This window comes from Physeter macrocephalus, chromosome 18 (genome assembly GCF_002837175.3).
Source record: "Physeter macrocephalus isolate SW-GA chromosome 18, ASM283717v5, whole genome shotgun sequence".
Taxonomy (NCBI): Eukaryota; Metazoa; Chordata; class Mammalia; order Artiodactyla; family Physeteridae; genus Physeter; species Physeter macrocephalus.
Window position 1 is genome coordinate 97,117,422 of NC_041231.1, and position 15,107 is coordinate 97,132,528.

Here is a 15,107-nt window from a genome sequence, read left to right on the forward strand (position 1 = left end):
TTTTTATAGCATCATTAGAGTTCTGATTTATCACGAGTACAAAAGAGTGTGCTTCTCTGGGCTCTGCAAGTCTATATTTGTATCAGGAGTTTCTGCAGGACTAAATGATGGTGTTTATATTGAGCTGGGGTGGGGGGCAGTCCAGGAGCAAGAAACAAGTACTCCCCAACCTTTTCCACCAGGAGACTAGGCCTCTGGCTCAGATATGCCCAGAGCCCAGAGCCTGGGACAATCAGGCAAGTCAAATGTGTTCTTCACTTAAGGAGATTTCCTTTCACTCTGTCAGCCACCTTTCAGATTCCAGCGAAGTTTAAACCACAATGGTTTGGAATCCTAACAGCAGTTTTGAGGATTATGCTACAGAATGAGTATTTGCAAACATTTTGAAGAACACAGAATGCTGGATCATGCAGTCACATGTACCAATCGCTTCCCCCAAGGAAGTTCATTTATTAAACCCAGACCCTCCCTGGCCCCCTGCACGGTGGAAAAAGGTGGTATTAAACTGCATTGGCATTTAAATAGAAATCTGATCTCTGCCATTCAAGGATGTGATCACCACCCGGGATTACTTTCATGCATCTTTAAAATTCTTCCACATTAAAAGTTCTCCCAGGGTGTCAATACCAATATTACTTAACAAACCTTGCCTTTAACTAAAGTTTTAGGTCAAGTTTTCAGAGCTAAAACAAAAAGCTACTCAGCCCAAACACTGGTGGGTTGAGGACAAGGGTTCGCTGCCCATATTTTAACATGGTTGTTGTCACTTTGGGGATTTAGAAAGTGAACTTCAGTCAGATCAAAGCAAAGATTGTCTGCTCCCAGGAGGACTGCTCATTATGGCCTTAAATCCTTTTCGGAATAAGGTGTGATGTATATAAGTAAATATATCAAATAATCCCCCCTCAAAAAATTGTAACCAACTACAAGTCCCAGTGAAAAGGCTGCAGAGCGAATGGAATCGAATGTCAGACAAAAACCACACCATAAGAATCAGGCTTACTAGTGAGACTGTTTCCCTGTCCCCCACTAAACCCTCCTAAATGCACGGGAATGAGCTCTTTACAGAGCAATACCAAATGTTTCGTCATTTTCAAACGATTAAGAAACCAGGTTGACTGCCCGTTTGGCATCTATCAAAGGTGGTAGCCTTGGCCACTGGGGATCATCAGTTTGGAAAGGAGTCACGTGGCATGTGTCAAGTACCCGATCCTGGTGGCAGGGAACTACTGCAGGTGGAAGCCATGTGCTACCAATTTAACTGGGACTCCAGCCCACGGATCCTCGCCATCACATCGACTCTTTCATCCCCCAACATCAAGACGTTATCACAAGCTGAAAATAGAACGCACAGCGCTTTCATGCTCTGGGCAACAGAAGAATGGAAAAGGGGGCAATTTAGGTAAAACCAATAAACATTTAAGTCCTACCTCATTTCTAAATGGACATCTTGGGCTTCCCTGGTGGCGCAGTGGTTAAGAATCTGCCTGCTAATGCAGGGGACACGGGGTCGAGCCCTGGTCCAGGAAGATCCCACATGCCGCGGGGCAACTAAGCCCGTGAGCCACAACTCCTGAGCCTGCGCTCTAGAGCTGGTGAGCCACAACTACTGACCCCATGTGCCACAACTACTGAGCCTGCACTCTAGAGCCCATGCTCTGCAACAAGAGGAGCCACCGCAATGAGAAGCCTGCGCACCGCAATGAAGACCCAATGCAGCCAAAAATAAAAATAAATAAAATAAAAATTTGTTAAAAAAGAAGTAAATGGACATCTTTACTGAAGAATGAAAAAGAAGGTGAAGAAGTTTATCCAAAAGTACTCTTAAACGCCAAAAAGTAATGCTGTTTCTTAGCAGTTCTGGGACACCACCTCATTCTCACATGGGGGAAGGGAGGATGATCAAAAGCCATCATCAGAACAATCAAAAAGTGTGTCTGATATAAAGATCACACTGCATTTTACCTTAAGTTTGGAAGAAAAAGCATCTATATTATTTTCATTTCTATCCTCTTCCTCAGACAACCCGGATAGGCTGTAATCAGCAAGGATGACCCAGGAACATCGTGTTCCCTCTTCAACCTTGAGGCTGGAAAACTACAGCCACAAAGACCTGCAGGACCTAAAATAAGAATAATCTGGTCTAGATAGTTACAGTTTATAAAGCACTTCACATGTTAAATTCTGCCTCCCCCAAAATGACCTTGAGGGGCCAATAAATGAAAGTCTAAGTCTCCCCATTTTATGCATGAAGAAACTGAGACTGAGGGGAAGTGATTTACCCAAGGTCACCAGCTCTCTTCCCACAGGGTTTGGCATCTCTGCTGTCAACAGAACTGTAAGTTCTCTGAAGACAAGGACAATGTCATATTTTCTAACCCCTAAGTCAGAGAATACGTCAGCTGTATGTGACTGAACAGTTTTCCAAGCCAGAGCCCAATGGGACCTTTGTCACCGTACAACACCCACCTCACAACCAAGGCTGAAATCACTTGCGAAAAGAATGGGATTCTGGGGTCATTTTAAAGTTACGTCACATCCTCACAAAAAAAGCATTTCATAAACATGAAATATGTAATTGTACAATTCCACAGACGCTTCTTCCTTTACTGCTACAGTCATCCTAATAACACACTGTGTTCTCAGAGCAATTTTGTTTTACAAAGTGCTTTCCCCGTATCTTATCTCATTTAGTTCTAATGCCCTGAGAGAGGACAAGGAAAGAAAATAGAAACTTAAATAAAACCCAACTGACATCTTTTACTACTTGTTACAAGTGCCTGTATTGGTTTTTAAAAGCCAACAAACAAACCCGCTGGCACCACCTGGGGGGCTGTAAATTAGTACAGTCTTTCTTCCAGAAAACAACGTTAAGAGGGATCTGAATTGTAAACACAGGTAACACAAAGGGGTAGTTCCACACCGAGGAGTTCGGAATTAAGTGCAAAAAGATACAGGAAAAGCATACTGCACACATCACTGTGGACGACAGCCCCCATACTGTGAAAAGGCCATCAAGAACAGGCAGGTCAAGAAAACTGTGGTACAGATTGACCGGGTGCCCAGCAGCTATTAAAAATAATGATGCAGAATCATATTTTGATAATTGAAATGAGATATAAATGCAAAGAGCACGGAACAGAACATCTCTTAGGAGTACGAGCCCACATAGGTAAAACGACATATCTACAAGTGCAGGAGCACCCCGTAGGTAATTGCAGTAGATTTTACCTTTGTGTAGCTGTTCGAGTTGAATGATTTCTTATAAGGCAAAAAGAATCGTTTTCAAAGGGGGACAAACCCTATTGGCCCAATTAGGTATGGGGATTACACGTGGATTTTATTTTCCCATGAAAAGGAATCGATAACTGCAGTTACCATGGATAACTGAGGATCCATCTGGCAGGAGGAAGCATCTCTGAAAGCCGGTCCAAAGGCACTACCCCAGCTGGCCTTCCACTATATCAGGGGCTGGGTTTCATGCCCCGGCTGTCACTGATAAAACGTGCAACCTTTGTTATTAGACACCTCAGGTTTTCTCAGCTGTGAAATTCTGTTTAGTGAAGCTCACCTTTTTCCACTAGATCCTTACCAATTCCCTCCCACTGGTGGGTATTATTTGAAATACTCCAAAAGCTTCAACTCGACAAATATTTCCTCAACTGTGTGATGACAGAAAGTTCAGCCGCTAATCGTGTGGGGTTGATAGGGTGAGACACATGTAGACACTAATTCCAGCACCTAGAGGTACGTGTGAGGAGTCGGGCCCACAGAAAAGGGGCTTGGCTCTGCCTGACTGGGGAAGGGGGTGGCAGGCTGTGCAGTCAGGCCTCAGAGTGGTCAAGGTGGGCTCCCCAGGCAATTCGTCCCCTGAGCAAGTTGAGCAACCAAGATGTGCAAAGGCCAAGAGGCGGGCTCAGCTGCAGTGGAACGGCTGGCCGGAAGCTCAAGGCAGAGCAAGGGCTTTTCATGCTGTGTTGAGGACCAACGCAGCTTAGACTTGATCCACTGAAGGTTCATGGTCAGATTTTCAAGTTCAAGAATCCCTGCTCCAAGATCCAGCTTGAACATCTTTGGTGAAACATCTCTGGGCAAAGATTCAGTGCCGCTCTAATCTTAATTCTCCATCTGTCAGTCTTTCTAACTCACCACCCAGACATATTCAGAAGTCAAGTGCTGGATAATGGAGAAGAGATTCGACCACCCGAGTGGGGCTGGGAAGAGATTACATCACCTTCTAATCTTTTTTTTTTTTTTAATTATAGTTGATTTACAGCATTGTGTTAGTTTCAGGTGTACAGCAAAGTGATTCAATTATACATTTTTTATTTTTTATTCAGATTCCTTTTCATTATAGGTTATTATGAGATATTGAATATAATCACCTTCTAATCTTTAAAGCTTTGTTCCATATCCCAAAATGGGCTTCAGAATATCTGTTGCTATTCATTTGGCTTATTAAGGGGCAAAGTATAGAATTCATCTGATTCATTTATTCCTGAGTCAGCCTGGAAGGCTGCCGACAGACCTGATGTCTCCAGGTTGGTGATTTCCAACTGTGTAATCATACCTTCTTGAGCATTTGTGCATAGTATGCAGTTTACAAAGTGCTTTCACATCAAAAATCTTACTGACCCTCCCAACAAGCCTGTGAGGTGCATGGAACAAGTTTTCCAGGTGAGGAAGCAGCCCAGCGAGGTTCTGTGGCTTGCTCAGGGTCACACAGCTCATATTCCCAATCTTGTCCACTGTAACCACAGAGGTGCCCTACATATTCAAAACAAGCCTGTCCCAATCTGAGGCATTAAATTCCCCAAGCCCACATACTAGCAATAAGGCATGGACTCAAAGCACAAAACACTCCAAGTCCTGATTAGGTCAACATCCAACTGCTGCTTAACAGAATAAGCATTCATGCAGCACCCCTTCTGCAAACCTAGGGAGGGAATAAATGCAAGAAACACATGCTCAGCCCTAATCCCTTCTCATTTCCTCCTGGCACCTGTTTCTGCCCCCAGAGGCACCAAACACTTTTAACAGCTGGCAGAAATAAGAACCAAGAGATAACACACACAACCATTGTAGCCCTAACCCAAATTGTGGCTGGGAAATAATGGAGAAAGAACCACCCAGATTTAAAAAGAGAGCAATACAACAGGGCGCCCAAATGGCTCCCACATTCCCCTGGGTGATTCAGTCACTAGATACCTGGGCTGCTGTCACATAAACCAGAGGGTCTCCTGATGGAAACGACACACCCAACCCACCCCTCTCACGCCTCCCCACCCCCAGCCAAAAATATCACTGGAAAAGAATTCCTGGTTGTACTGGAGAAAATACGTGAGAAGAGCTGTACCGGGAGTACGGAGGGGCAAAATTTGTGGCTATGAATTTTAAGACCTTCTAGGACTCAAGGTAACTAAACACTGCTGCCAGTATTTCAATGCTCACTGCTTTCCTCTTCATGGGTGGTGGAGCTTGACAGACTTAACAAAATTAGAACTTAAGATCCAATTTAGGCCTTCTAGGCCACACCAGCTCTCCAAAACAGCTCTCAAGAACTTCTGCCAGTAGGGTTCCCCTTTCTAAGGCCCTCATATACCCTATGAATATGAGAGTAATTATGTATAATGTTCCCATTACTCACGCTGCCTCATTAACATATCTAGGAAGCCTTTGTTTTACTGCCCGGCCCAGACCCTGGTGAGGATTTGAGGGCAAATGATCTCCCCCGGCGCCCCACGGTACCCTACGCAGCAGAAGTCAGGGGTAACAATAAAGGGCGCCAGAAAAAGCATCGAGGCTGATCTGTCACAGCCCCTGCGAAACCAAATGAATTCGGAAGCCTGGAGAGCAAACGCAGCCCAGGCCGACCCTCAGGTACACCGAAGAGCGTGGGGTGGGGGCACTTTTAAAATACAGAGCACAAACCAGCCGGGTCCCAAGACAACTGGGATCTCAGCTCTTCTTCCACTGAGGACTCAAGGAGACAGCCAGCGGGGGATAAGGGGGTAGCTCCACCAACTGGTGTTTAAAAAAACAACAAACATGCACTTGAGACAGATCCACTCCTGCTCCTGGAGGCTGACAAACTGCCTTAACTTCTCCCCAACTTTCTCAAGCCAAAAAACCTCTCCAAAAGCTGCCAAGAGCCCCCATTATGGCATTTTCCCCTTTTCGGGGCTACTCCGATCACTCCTTTTACCTCAAGTTCATCTGGACTAAAAAGTGGGGAGGAGATACAGCCTTTCACTCTCTGGCCAGGGCCTACCCGCCTCAGTTTTCCCTTCTGTAAAATGGACTCGACAGCCTCTTCCTCTCCTGTGAACTCAACTAGGGAAACAATAACTGTGGGCAGTTATTTCAGAACTGACATCTTCTCCTCACAATGCTAGAGCATTTCCTACGATCCAAGCTCCTCTGGCACGTTTCTTCAAATGGCAAAGAGAAGTCCCACGAAGCATGGGAGGCCTCCTCACAAGAGCAGTAAAATCAGTGGCAAGACAGACCGGTGGAAGTAGAAAGAAAGCCCAACAGAGACGCAGGGCCCAGGGCTGTGGTGCAGCTGCCCATTCAGATGTGCCTGAGACTTGGCCCTCAGGACAGGATCTACCTCTGCAAAACGTGGGCCCTCTCCCACCCCACACATCCTGACAAAGAGAACAAAAGAGACAAAAGCCACCTGCAAGAGGTGACAGGACAGGAAGTCCCAGAAGCAGGCAGGATCATTCAACCGGGAGTCCGGCAAGTGCTGCCACTTCCTGCTAGGTTCAGCTCTGCTTTTAACAATTTTATTCTGAGTCAGAAATGAATGAAAATCCTTGATTGAAAAGTGTGAGGCTGCCAGAAGGCTATAGGGTTGTCTGAAGTCAAGAAAGATTAAACCCTAAAAGGATAACAAAAATCTCACTCAAATTGTCTACAAAAAAGTAGACCAAAGTCATCAAGAGTTCCCACCTCCTGGAATGAAAGGGGCCTGCGATGAGGAGGCCAGTGTGGAAAAGGCTTTATGGACAGACAAAAGGGACCAGAAACACCACGTCTGGGGCTGGGAAAAGGAAGCGAGGCTTGTGGAGGGGAGGGCAGTCAGAGGAATGGGCAGAAGAGTTACCTGGGAGATGGAAAGAAACAAGAGAACTGAGTAGAAACTGATTCAATGTGTCTTGTTTCCATTAACAGGTAGGCTTGAGGATTTGAAATGGAACAGATCTTTAGCAGAATCTCCTAAGTAAGACAAAATAATTAAAGTTGCTGGATTACAAGATACAAGCTTCTGAACTCCATATAAATGAGGTGTAAAATCACTCATCTTTCTGCCTCCGCCATCCTGAGAATGACACAAACTCTAAAAGTAATACAAATCACCTCAGCAAGGCTACCCTGACCCACATTTTATCTATGCTACCTGGCATGAACTAGATAAGCTAGTCTAGTTTAATATTTGAGGATTAAGGCTAAATACAATGGAAGCACTCTTATCAGAGCTGATAGGGACCATAAGTTGGTTAGTTAATATAAAGTTTATTAAGCAGGAAATCTTTAAAAATATATATATATATATCGATACGTAGATTATATACATATACATGTAACGTAATGAACACATAAGTGTGCTGTTACAGATATTTTTGAGAATTCTTGGTGCTCCATGTTATGCTTTTTTGTTTGTTGGGAAGGAAGTCTGGCCGTAAGTGAAGCTTGGTTCTTAAAAGGGAACCACTTGTAAAGCAACGTGTGCAGAATCCTTACAGATTTTCCCCAAGCCTTTTAAATGGGGAAAATGGCGGGCCCACATCTAATTTCACCGTCTCATGTTTTTTAGTACTTCACTTTTATCAAGGGTTCTCAAACATTCAGCTTCAAGCTTTCATAGAAACCAATTCTCTTTTCACATTCGTTCAAAGGTTTACATAATATTTAACCGAAATTGCAATAATAAGTCTAACTGGAATAACCAGATTTGGGAATAAACAACTGACACTTGGCAAGTCTTCTATATGGGAAGGAGCCAAAGGGGACAGAAGCACACACTTCCCTGGCCTGCCCACTGGCCAGGAGCTTCGCGCTGAGACATCACAGCCAGGATGTTCTGCAGCCAGGAGAACCAGGGAGGCTGGGTAGGTGGAAGGCAATTAGTAGGAGTGCTGTTACTATAATCCTAGGGGAGACTGAGACCTGGACCAGTAACAGGAGCACCAAAACAATGCAAGCAGAATTCCAATAACTAAACTTCTTAGGCTGCAAAACTTTTAACCATTTGGATGAAAATGTCAGGAGTCAGGTCCTCAGACCATCATGATCAAGGGCAAACCTTAAAAATAGACCAGCTTTTCAGCATCCAGTCACGATTTTTAAAAAACTCAGAACAAACTACAAAAGTGTGCATCTATCCAAAAAAAACCCATAAAAAACAAAAAAAACAATGCCTACGGCTAACAGCATACTTCCATCCATACTACCCTGGCAATATCAGCTCTATTCTATATAAAAGACTGTCAGTATAACCACTCTTCACTCTGGAGTCTGAGCTGCCTGCCTGATCATTTCATGTCATTTTTCCAGATCCACATTACTGACTCGTTACCGTTCACTTGACCGAAGTTATATGTTTTGAGAGACATGTTTCATCTTTATTTTTCCACTAGCCCTGTAATTTTTAGTGTGCGATTTTATAGAACTTGAGGTTTTTCACCAATGCAGACACCATGCTACATTACACACACCTCTGGTTACATAGATCTGCACTGTTCAGTAGGATAGCTACTAGTCATACGCAGCACTTAAACTTTTGAAATGACTAGTCCAAACTGAGTTGCCCTGTAAGGGTTTAAAAAACACACCAGATTTCAAAGACACAAGAGAAAAAAAGAAGACAAAAGATCTTAGCAACTTTTGTACTGATTACATGTTAAGATAATATTTTTATTATACTAAGGTTAAATAAAACTGTCATTAAATTTAAAAAAATAAAAAAGTCCAGCTTAGCCTTTACCGAGTGTTTTAATGTACTGGGCTTAATACGACTTTCCCATGTCGTCTTTGAAAGGAAGGGTTCTATTTTGAATCTAAGAAACATCGGTTACATACTCCAAAAGATTTTCCCTTTCTTGAGGAGGAAAGTTTAAATAGCCTTTGGAACAGGATATGTATTAGCACTGGAGTTATTTCCAAGACGTCTGTAAGACAGTCAATAGCCCTCAGCCCAGCAAGAGGAACTGGTCTAACCTCCTATGGCAGAGGAAACAGCCATTAAACCATCTAAGTACCAAATAATTCTAACTGGCTATTTGGGCCAATGGCTATGGGGGACACACAAGTCAGGTCTACAGTAAAGTAATAATAACCGAAGTAATAATAACTCAAATTGGATTATTTTTAAACATAATTTTTTTTTAAATTTCAGTGACACACTTTGGACTCTTAAGTTGACAGTATTCCTTCTATAATCTCTCCAGACAGTGACAGTTGCTAAATTGTCTCTACCCAAGACTAGGTAACAAAGAGAAAAGCTTTCTCCACTACTAGAGACAGACAGAAAGCAAGCCACGTGAACAGCTCAGAAAAGGAAAAGCTGGGCTTCTCTGGTGGTGCAGTGGTTAGGAGTCGGCCTGCCAATGCAGGGGACACAGGTTCGAGCCCTGGTCCGGGAAGATCCCACATGCCACGGTGCAACTTAAGCCCATACGCCACAACTACTGAGCCTGCGTGCCTAGAGCCCGTGCTCCGCAACAGGAGAAGCCCGCGCACCGCAACGAAGAGTAGCCCCGGCTCACTGCAACAAGAGAAAAGCCCGCGCACAGCAACAAAGACCCAGTGCAGCCAAAACCAAAATAAAATAAATTTTTTTTAAAAACACCATTCACTTTATAGCAGTACACAATATATACTCGATGTCTGTTAATCAATAAATATTTTTTAAAAAGGAAAAGTGTAGCAATTAAATGTGTACACATTTTTTCCCCCAGAACTGTACAATAATTGGGTGTAAAATAGGGGGGAAGGGGACCACCACGGGGGGCAGAAGCTCATAAATCCTACCACTACATTTTGGTGTCGTTCTATTTTTTTCTTTACAATTTTATGTAATTACAGTAAATCCCGCTTTTGAATCTGGTAACACAAATTTTCCCAGTTTTTTCAATCATACTGCACTTTTAACTCAGAAAATTAGGTACTTAAAATTTACAGCCTAGTGTTACAAATTCTGCTTGAGCTGTCCTAGGAATCAAACTGGTAATCTGTTTTCATGCTAACTGTATGAATCATATCTTCATGTGGCAGAGATTTTTATTTCAAACTCATACCTGCTATAAAGCATCAAAGATCAAATGCTTTCGCAACCTGGGTATCATCTGTTATTCTGCCTAGGAATAACCAACCAGTGGAGTGATGGAAATGGCATAAAATACCCATAGAGCAAAACATGCAACTGTTTTTATTGTCCAGATGAATTAGGGCTTTGAAAGGCAAATGTTTTCAGTTATTTAAGGTATTGTAGCGGGAATCATACCCAGCAATTAAGACAGGATTACAGTGCAATTTATGAGTTTCTCAAGGACGTCATTTAATATGAAATATAACAATCATTTCTCCCAAAGCCTGCTATCTACAATCCCACCCCCAAACTCTGCTTTGCTAAAGCAATAAACTAAACGGCAACGCGGCAGGAATCTAAGGCTTTTGAGACCACTTGCAGGAAATGTGCTGCCTTCCACGAGCTCAAGTAATAATTCCACCTTACATTGAAAGAACATACATACTGTTTTACATCTTCCACGGACATTATCTCACGCACGTGATCTCAGATAAAGTGAAGTGGCAAAGGCACGTATTACTTTTTCCATTTTACAGAAGAGTAAACAGACCCAGATTTCCAGCCTCTTGTTCTCCGCTTAAGAACTAAGCCCAGAACACCTTAGACTTGCAGTCCAGTGCTCTTTCAAGCACGCGCATCAATGACAGTCTTCCCCCGTCTGCCCCACCCCCTAAAATACTCAATAGGCCTAGAGCTGGCACATCGAAGAAGTGCCACTCTGGTGTTTCAAGGCATCGATAAAGAGCAACAGTTGATGCTGTGCAACATCATCCGGAAAGGCATCCCGCCACATCCTGCCGAGACACCCCCAACACGACTTAAAAGTGACAAGGTGGCCAAATCCACAACATGGTTCTCCTACAAAGCCAAGCTTCCCTGCATGAAGTTTCCCGCTTCTCAAGAACTAAGCCCAGAACACCTTAGACTTGCAGTCCAGTGCTCTTTCAAGCACGCGCATCAATGACAGTCTTCCCCCGTCTGCCCCACCCCCTAAAATACTCAATAGGCCTAGAGCTGGCACATCGAAGAAGTGCCACTCTGGTGTTTCAAGGCATCGATAAAGAGCAACAGTTGATGCTGTGCAACATCATCCGGAAAGGCATCCCGCCACATCCTGCCGAGACACCCCCAACACGACTTAAAAGTGACAAGGTGGCCAAATCCACAACATGGTTCTCCTACAAAGCCAAGCTTCCCTGCATGAAGTTTCCCTGCTTTTCAAAAGCGTTGACGAGAGAACACGACCACCACCGCAGTAATGCCACAGCATCAGCAGACCTGGAAACAGAGGAAACGAAAACGTTTCTGCAAACAGGAAGCGTCTCCGCCCTGCTCCCCACCCCCTAAATGGAATCAGCTGGGTCGGGGGCGCTCGCAGGGGGACCACAGGCTCCCCGCGCTCACCTGGAGGGAAGCGCGGCGTTTCGCTGCGGAAGGCCGAGGCCGGTCGCATCCTCCTCCTCCTCCACTTCCTCCTCCCACGCTGCAGCCCCCGCCTCCGCGCCGCTCCCTCCTCCCCCGCAGCCCCGCCGCGCTGGAACCTCCCTCCCGACTTTTGACGTCACGGAGGAGGAGAAGGTTCCACCCGGGCCCGTCCCTTTGTGACGTCACAATGACAAAAGAACGCGGCCGGAGCGTCCGGGAACCCGGAGCCGCGGGGGGCGGAGGGAGGGAGGGGAGGCCGGCGCGAGGCGGGGGAGGAATCAGGGGGCGGGAAGGGGGCGCGCTGACGTCTCGCCAGCTTAACCTGTTGCTCTCGGGCCCGCACTGGAGCCAGCGGGCAGGGCCGCGGGGAGCCGGCCGTGCCGCCGCCGCCATGCTCCGCCGTACGCGCGCTGGGGGGCGCCCGCCGCAGCCGCGCGCCGCCCGCCCCCTCCCCGCCACGCCCCCGCACCGCGCGCCGCACCGCCCCCTCCCCAGGCCGACAGGCCGCACCGCCCCCGCGCCCCACCCACCCATCCGCCAGCCCGCCGGCCAGCGCCGCCCGCCCGGAGCCCGGAGCCCGGAGCCCGCAGCCCGCAGCCCGGAGCCCGGAGCCCGGAGCCCGGAGCCCGGAGCCCGCAGCCCGCCCCCTACAGGCCGCGCGCGTACTCCGGGCCCCGGCCCAGCCCGCCGCGACCCCCGCGCGCCCTCCCCTTCGCAGCCGGCTAGAGCACATCGGGAACACGGGGCTCCGCTCCCCGAGCGTTAACTCGTGCTCTGCCTCCCGCGGCCGCCGCTAGCCACGGGCAGGCGGCCGGACGCCAGGACTCGACACAATCCGCTGACGACCGGCAACAAAACATCCCACCCCACGCCGCTCCCCAACTTCGCGATGACTGGGGCGGGGGTGGGGGTGGCTCTGGTCCAAGTTCTACCCCTTTTGCTTTGTGGCTGCACCCGGATCGGATGTGCCCCGGGAAGGCGTCCACGCTCGCAGGCAAGGTTGTCTCCCTGCAGTTTCTACTGCCCGAGTTTAAACTAGTCCTTTGCATTCTCCCCAGCCCTCTGCAATGCGGATGTATTTTAATTCTTAAATTCTTTAGGGAACAGCTTTTTAAGTTAGGCTTGATTATTTAACCTTGCATTTCTTTCATAGTTGAAGTTTACGTGTCTAGATTAGGATCAGCCCTCAAGATGAGATATTCAGCTTTTCCATTAAATCTATTTTTTACAAAACCAGTGCCCCGAAGGTCATCTCCCATTACACACATCACACTGCTCAAAAAGGGAAAATATTAAGACCAATTTGTCGACCCGAGTTAAATAAAACTTTCTTATAACGTTGCATTATTCCTAATGTGTGTTCATTTGGCCTTTTTTTTTTTAATGGGTTCTTTGATTTAAAGCATGCAGCTAATCACCGATCACTCGAGTGCATATTTGGTTAATCCTCGGTCCCCCTCTCCTCTCCCTCCCCCCAAACTTAAAAAAAAAAAAAGCCACCATACACAAAACAAAAACACTCCCATGCCAATCAAAACGTAGCTGTACTATGCACAAAACAAATTTAACTATTCCACACCAGTTATATCTCTGAATAATCACCCAATTTCAGAAGGCCAGTTAACTGGGAGTAATTATTTGTAGTCACATATGCATTCACATGCCTTCTTAAAAACATTAGCTACATTGTATGTCTTTTTCCCCCTAAAACTGGAAACCATGAATTTTTAAACAAAACCAGTCCCATTATTAAAGTCAATCCCAACAAATGCATTCGCTGTAACGCGATTCCCAATTGGTTTACGTTGCGAACCAAATAAGCCAAAACGACCACATACATTAAATTTGATGTGCCAGTGCAAGGAACAAGATCGCCATAATCGGACCCTCGATTGCAACTTAAAGGGCTTCCAACACACATGCGTTACACGGTTTCCCAAATAACATTAATAATAATAACACAGGCTCATTTGCATGCAAAGTGCAATAGGGGCCAAATCCGCCCGAGAATGCAGTTTAGTCACATTACCGCAGCCCCTACACCCCCACCCAGGCTCCACCAAAATCCCCTGCCTTTCATCTAAAACTAGATTATGGTTGTGTCATTCGAGGTCAATTTATTCACTGGAGGTATCGCTACACCAATCTGTTTTTTCGTCCAAACTAGGCAGACACGACTTTGCCTGAAAAAGCGTTCTTTCAGAAAAGAAAGAAACAGCCTTATCGGACGCTGTGTTTAAAACCCTTCAGCTGCAGAATTATCTATAAACTTGACATTCACAGCCATTGCTTAAAACTACAAGTCAAAGGATGTGTTGTTAGGAGCACTTACGTATTTCTTCTGAATGATATTCCTCTTGGGTCTTTCCTTGCTCATTCTGAGATCCAAATGCTGATTGCAAAAGGGGACAATTGCTTCATGAATTTAAAGCCGTCAGAAATTTGCAAAAAAATATCCTGGTGGTTTTTATTGTTGTTGTTGGTGGTGGTTGATCTTGGAATCCGACTTTTCTTCCTCTTCCCCCAAAGCCCGATTCGCCTTGAAATAAATCCGAAATTGGGAAGGAAAAAAAAAAGCCAAAGACGAAGCAAACAAAAAAAAAATTTCACTTTAGTAAAACACTCATAATGGAAAATTTCCCCCGAAACACACACACACAAAAAAAAAAACCGACGCCCTTCACTCCCCCCCCTTTTTCCTCCAAAAACTACATCAGCAAAACGTGAAGGTCCTTAGTGTCTGATCCGTAGTTACATCTTGGAAAAGAAAAAGGAAAGATAAATAAAAAATGTTGGAAGTCACGTTTGTGCTGCAGCAGCAGTGCGAGCAGAAGAGTCAACTCCAGCGGCGGCGGCGGCGGCGGCGGCAGCACCACAGCGAGGGCTCGCCGAGTCTCTTTTTTCCAAGCCCCCTAACCAATGAGAGAGAGGCTATCCAGCCCAACTTTAAATGGACTCTGCTTTTATACAAGTTAGGGCTCCTCGGATAATTCCCTGCCGGACGCTAGCCGAAAACTCCCACAGCTGGGCCACCAAGTGCCCGCCTCCTCCAGTGCCGACAGCCCCTGGCCGAGCCCAGAGGACCCCCGCAGCCCCGTCGACGAGACACCCGAGAGGCCTCGACGAACCCTTCCCGGGCTACCCCTCAGACATCGCTCCCACGCCGAGCCTAAGAGTGGAATTGAGAGAGGCTCCCTAGCTCAATGCATGGCACGCTCGGTCGCTCCACCTCACCCCCTTTCCCCAGCTTGCTGCTCACCCCACAGCCGCCACACGCTAGCCCCCGCCACGCCTCGTGTCTACCTGCAGCCGGGCTGCTGGGTGCCAGTGCCCCAGGACGGCCGGCCCAGGGGAGAGCCGCCTATTC

At 46.3% G+C, this 15,107-nt stretch overlaps 1 protein-coding gene across 1 annotated transcript in view; it reads right to left on the reverse strand.

Annotated features, from left to right (window-relative positions):
* Positions 1-14,712, reverse strand: part of JARID2 (jumonji and AT-rich interaction domain containing 2) — a 209,346-nt gene extending 194,634 nt beyond the window's left edge. Inside the window, exon 1 of the mRNA XM_028479536.2 lies at positions 14,073-14,712. Coding sequence (XP_028335337.1) covers positions 14,073-14,117 — 45 coding nt within the window. The 5' untranslated portion in view covers positions 14,118-14,712. The remainder of the gene's footprint in view (positions 1-14,072) is intronic.
* Positions 14,713-15,107: the final 395 nt, after the last annotated feature.